At 48.8% G+C, this 5,380-nt stretch overlaps 1 protein-coding gene across 1 annotated transcript; it reads left to right on the top strand.

Moving 5' to 3' along the window:
- Positions 1-252: 252 nt before the first annotated feature.
- Positions 253-2,486, top strand: LOC103972457 (S-adenosylmethionine decarboxylase proenzyme 4-like). Its single transcript, XM_009386801.3, has one exon. The coding sequence runs from the start codon at positions 753-755 to the stop codon at positions 2,037-2,039; it is 1,287 nt and encodes a 428-aa protein (XP_009385076.3). The 5' UTR covers positions 253-752; the 3' UTR covers positions 2,040-2,486.
- Positions 2,487-5,380: the final 2,894 nt, after the last annotated feature.

Below are 5,380 nucleotides of genomic sequence, written 5' to 3'. Positions count from 1 at the left end.
TATATATATATATATATATATGCTGAATTCAATAAATATTCAAAACCTCGACTGGACTGGACTCGGAAACCACCCGAGTTGAGTCGACTCAAACTCGTCCGAGTTCAACCTCAGAAGCATATTAATTATATATAAAGCCGTTTATTAATTATATATGGCTTGATAAAAATTTGGTGGAAGCTCTCTTAATCATCGGAATTCTTCAAGAGGAGACTCCATTGGAGTCAGTCGTCGAACACATTCGAGTATTCCACCAAAGCATATGACCTTTTCGTACGTACTTGGCATCAGAGGTCGAGCAACAGGATTTACCCCATGTTTTGCGCTCTCTATCTCTCTCTCTCTCGCTCGCTCGCTCCGCTATTTCTTCCAGGTTTGGAATCCACCTGGGGGACTGCTAATGTTGTGGTCACTCGACCCCCACGGTGTCTCCCGGTGGATCAAAGAGAGCATGACGAGTGCGGGTCATTTGGCCTTGGCCAGAAGAAGATGGTCCTGCGTCTCTTTGACCTCGTTCATGTTTGCCAACACTACATCCACAATCCCCAGCAAATCCTCCGATTCCAACTTTTCATCGAACGCTGATCCATCTCTCTCTTTATCTCGCCTGTCGACGGTCGACATTTTCACTCCATCTTGTTATGTGCAAGTAAATATCGCGCGCACGCACAGGCTTTTCCTTCTTTTCTGTGCTGAGTATGAACTCTCTCCACTACGCCGTGCGCGTGGGCTGAATCCCCGTTCCCCGTTGGATGTCTTCTTCTCGTGAGGATCTCCTTCTTCCTCTCCTCCTCCTCCTCCTCCTCCTCCTCCATTTGGCTTCATTATGCCTGCAATCATTATCCTTGGTTGCCTCGCACGCATGCCACCCTCCTCCATTCTCCCACCTCATCCCCTCTGCTCACCAGAACTCTATAAATCCCCCTCCATCCCCTCTGTCCTCCCACGTGCATGCCTTGGTGTCCCCAACACCATCCACCCTATTTCGCTGCTTCTACCACCGCCGCGGCATGGCTGTCTCCGGCTTCGAAGGCTTCGAGAAGCGCCTGGAGCTCCACTTCTCGGGCCACGACTCGCTCGGCCTCCGCCGGCTGCGGTGCGATGCCCTCGCGCAGGTCCTCGACGCCGTGCAGTGCACCGTCGTCTCTGCCGTCGGTAACCGCTACTTCGACGCGTACATCCTCTCCGAGTCCAGCCTCTTTGTTTATCCTTATAAGATGGTTCTCAAGACCTGCGGCACTACTCAGCTGCTGCGATCCGTCCCTTGTCTACTTCGCCACACCGCGGAGCTCGGCCTTCGTCTCCGAGCCTGCCGCTACTCCCGCGGCAGCTTCATCTTCCCTCGGGCCCAGCCGTTCCCTCACACCAGCTTCGCGGAGGAGGCGCTCTACTTGGAAGAGCGCCTCCCGCCGAGCCTAGCCTTTAGAAAAGCTTGCGTCCTTCCGTCGAGCAGCTCGCACTCCTGGCACGTCTACTCTGCTTCCGCCGACGACGACGACGACCGCTTGGCGGCAGGTTCGTGGAGCACTTTTACGGTTGAAGTGTGCATGACGGAGCTGGACCGGTCGCTGGCGCGGCGTTTCTTCCGGAAGAAAGGCGACGAGAGGTCGGGCGACGCTGTGGGCGCAGACATGACGGACCTGACCGAGGTCGGTAGCATCAACCCACGCACGCTCGTCTGCGGCTTCGCGTTCGACCCATGTGGATACTCGATGAATGGTCTCGACCGCGACAGCTATTCCACGATACACGTCACGCCGGAGGAGGGCCACAGCTACGCCAGCTTCGAGTGCACAGGCCGATGGGCGGGAGGCAGAGCCGAAGTGCTGGATTCGCTGAGAAAGGCCATCGGGGTGTTCCGGCCGGGCGCGGTGTCGGTATCGTTCTGCATGGCACCCAACGTCGACGAGAACCAAGTGCGATCGGCCGTGGGGGACGCACTCGAGCCGCTCGGACTGAGCTGCCGAAGCCAGGCGGTGGAGGAGTTTCCAGGCGCAGGCATCGTCACGTACCAAACTTTCACGCCCCGCCGGGAGTGAAGCCGACACGAGGTGGCGCAGGCCACAACAGGAAGCAGTGGTCATCACCGAGGTGATGCTCTTGGCTTGTTGCAAGTTGCTGGCCTCAGAGGAAACATTAAAGGGAGGGAATAGTGTGGCCTTTTGTGGGAGAGGGAGATGATGGAGTGCATTGTAACTTGGATTAGGGTGGTGTGGTTGACATTAGGAATTGGGAGTGAAAAGGTTGGAAAGCTTAGGATGGGTGGGAGCTCCATGATATAGCACCCCACTTCAGAGTGTCACGCCTGATCATGGATGGATATACTTGGGACGATGTAGTGGGATATATGGAAGCAGTACTACACTACTGAGTTGAGCTGAATGAGGCCATAGTGTTGGGGGAGGAGACTTCCACCCTCCCTCCTTTTTGTTTGTGATCTCCTTTGCTACTGCCAAAAGGAAGAAGTACACCTTTTTTGCTCGGCAGATAGTTTGATCTCTTCTTACTAGGATCATATTCTTCCCCTCACTTTTCCTTCCCTCTGGACCACTTCACTTTCTGCTCAACCACCATGGTTGATCTTGTCTCTCGGTGCTACAAATCTGATGTGGTGATCAGAGAACAAGGCAAGGCAAGATTGTGAGGTTCGAACCAGATGACAAACGTTTGGTGCGGAATATTATTGGTCTTGATCTTGGTTTTCTTGCATCAGACATGGATGAAGGGTTCCTCTGGGGCTGTGATAGATATGATTGGAATGTGAATGGGTTAAGGGGCAAAGCTTTAGTTAGCTAAGCTTGTACTTACAGGCTATTATGAGGTGGATGCCAACTACGATAGAAGAAGATCACAGTACCTGCATTTGTACTCCACACACTGCTTTTGTACGCCAAGCATTGTAGCTTTCAAACATCATGAACTCGTGAAGAAATCCCTTCGACCATATTATGAGTTTGCATTTGCTTTTACTTCGGAGCAAAACTGAAATCAATCACAAAATTTACTCGAATACATCCAAAAACAGAGCCAAACTTCACTCGACCTGAACCGACTCAAGCGATCGATCTATTAAAACTAGAATCTAACTCAAAAACAAACATAAATCTGAACCTTGAAAACAGTGATGCGACATTTTGAGGAGGTAAATCTTGCGTCTGCAGTGCCACCTTCTGTTGCAGAATAAACCCCAAGTCGTGATAGAAACTTCCAAGCATATTTGTCATGAGAGAACTTTCCAGTTTGAGGAGTTCCAAAGTAGATATCAATGATGTCATAGAGTCTACTCTATCTGACTATTGGGACAAATTAGATGTCCTTAGTGAGTGTTATTAAATGATCAGTGTAGACTGTATTGAGAATCTAGTGGTGGTCGATCTACATATGAAAGAACAGCCATTTCTTTGCACAGTAGATTCCTACTTGGGCAGGGAGGTAGATTGACATTGTATCTGGCAGATGATGGCGCCCATTTTCACACGTCTTAGTTAATTAATTTTATGAAATTGCAAAACATCTCACATCTATTTTTCTTGTCCTTCGAAAGAAAGGCCAAAGTAGCTTCTCACATACAACACAAAGTTAGTCGGATTCGCCTTCCACAGCAATTCAAGAGATGACCGGAGGTAGAATGGTGAAGGAAAGTACTTTCAGAAGAGACGTCGATGTCGGATTTATCGATCCAAGTTAGTTAATGTTCAAGACAGAGAGGATAGAGAGAAAGCTACAGAGTCCAACCCTTGCCATCATCCAAGGCACGAATGCATGAAAGACAGATGAAATATTTCATCACATGCTTTGAAGAGAAGAGAAATGATAGAGAAGATGGAGGGGTTGAATTCTCTGAAGCAAGAAACTGAAACAGATCTCTCTCTCTCTCTCTCTAATGCCCTCTCAAAATGGTTGTGCGTGAGGGATGCAAGGTAAAGCGAAGATATTTGGCAGAAACTTCAAGTGATCTCTTCTTCCTCCTCTTAATATTAACGGGATTGGAATAAAAAAACCTCTTTTATTTCTGTGCAAATGGTGTCTCGGTCTATTTGTTATTGAATTCACAACTAGTAATCCCTCGAGTTCTTCACGACCAACATCGTGCAGCAGCATGAGAAAGCAAAGTGATGCAACTAAAATGCAGGGAGCAGATGTGTTTTAGCAGCTCAAGTTCAAATCTCCTTTACATGATTCATAAACACTAACATCTTGTACTTCAGGGAACAGACTGAAACAAGCACATACAGATTATAGTTAAAAGGATGAGGTGGTGGCAACCGGAAGCACATAGTTTGCGGTGGTTGGATCAGCATGTAGAGCTTAAGGCCAGCTCTAATTTCATCCACATTGCAGATTTCGGATATCTCGGAAGTCGGTGATCGCTTCGTTCAAACCATACGAGCCATCATCGAAGTTGAGGGCATACTCGAAAGGATCATACTGGAGCCTCACTTTTGGTCCGCTTCCCTTCCTAATGGCGTTTCTAATCCTTGTTCTGATTCTCCAGAGAAGGCTCCTCTGATGCCTCGTACCGCAGTTGGTCACACATGCCACTCTCCCTGCCCTACTCATTCCTAATGCTCAACCGCACGAGTTGGAGATCCGAAGCTTTTCCCACGAACCTGAAGAACGATGCGGTAGATCTTCTCTGAAGAACGATGCGGTAGATCTTCTCGCTTACGTTTGAGCTGAGTCTCTGCTGCTTCACGCTCGTTAAGAGTGGGGTGATGAAAGAAATGGCTGCAGGTTAAAGCCAGGGTTGAATTGGAACGTATGAATCTTGCTATCGTTCTCGGTAGTCCGAAACATGAAAGACGGTCAAGGAGCAGTTTTCTTTGTCAGATGGCCTGCAGCCATTAGGACACAGGATGTTAGCCACAAACCATCTCTTTGCTTCTCTCTAATCCGGAAAGCTGCTTCCTGTTGATTACATTCTATGATGGATCAAATCATCCACCGCTGTCTTGTGTCCGATTCAAGGGGAAGCAGCAGAGAGGAAAACAGTGTCCTTATCATTAAAGGCATGTAAAAAGTAAGAGCTTTCTCATGACATATATGGATTTCCCTGCGAGAGTTGGGTTTCGATCCGGATACAGCATGTCTCATTCTCTTTGGTGCGACGCGCCTGAGGAAAGAATCCTTCTCTCTGATTCCCAGCCGCACGCCATGACTCTGCTCTTCGTTGCAACCTCTTCCCTATCATCTGCACATGGTTTACAGCAGATACATAGAGAGTGGTGTCGATTGTTAAGGATCGTCCATTTGAATGACACCCTGAGTCAAATTCGCCTCGTTCTGCTCTGTACTCGAAGGGAGGCCTCCAGTCGATCTGATGTCAGATAATGAATCCACAGCCTTTGCCTTTTGAGGATGTATTGGCTAGATGTGTTTG

Source organism: Musa acuminata, chromosome BXJ1-11 (assembly GCF_036884655.1).
Source record: "Musa acuminata AAA Group cultivar baxijiao chromosome BXJ1-11, Cavendish_Baxijiao_AAA, whole genome shotgun sequence".
Classification (NCBI taxonomy): domain Eukaryota; kingdom Viridiplantae; phylum Streptophyta; class Magnoliopsida; order Zingiberales; family Musaceae; genus Musa; species Musa acuminata.
The sequence above is the reverse complement of the archived record's forward strand: the minus strand, read 5'-3'. Positions and strand labels throughout refer to the sequence as shown.

What these genes read in the sequence shown, in the direction of transcription:
- LOC103972457 (XM_009386801.3), top strand. Translation starts at nt 753, where the DNA reads ATGTCTTCTTCTCGTGAGGATCTCCTTCTTCCTCTCCTCCTCCTCCTC.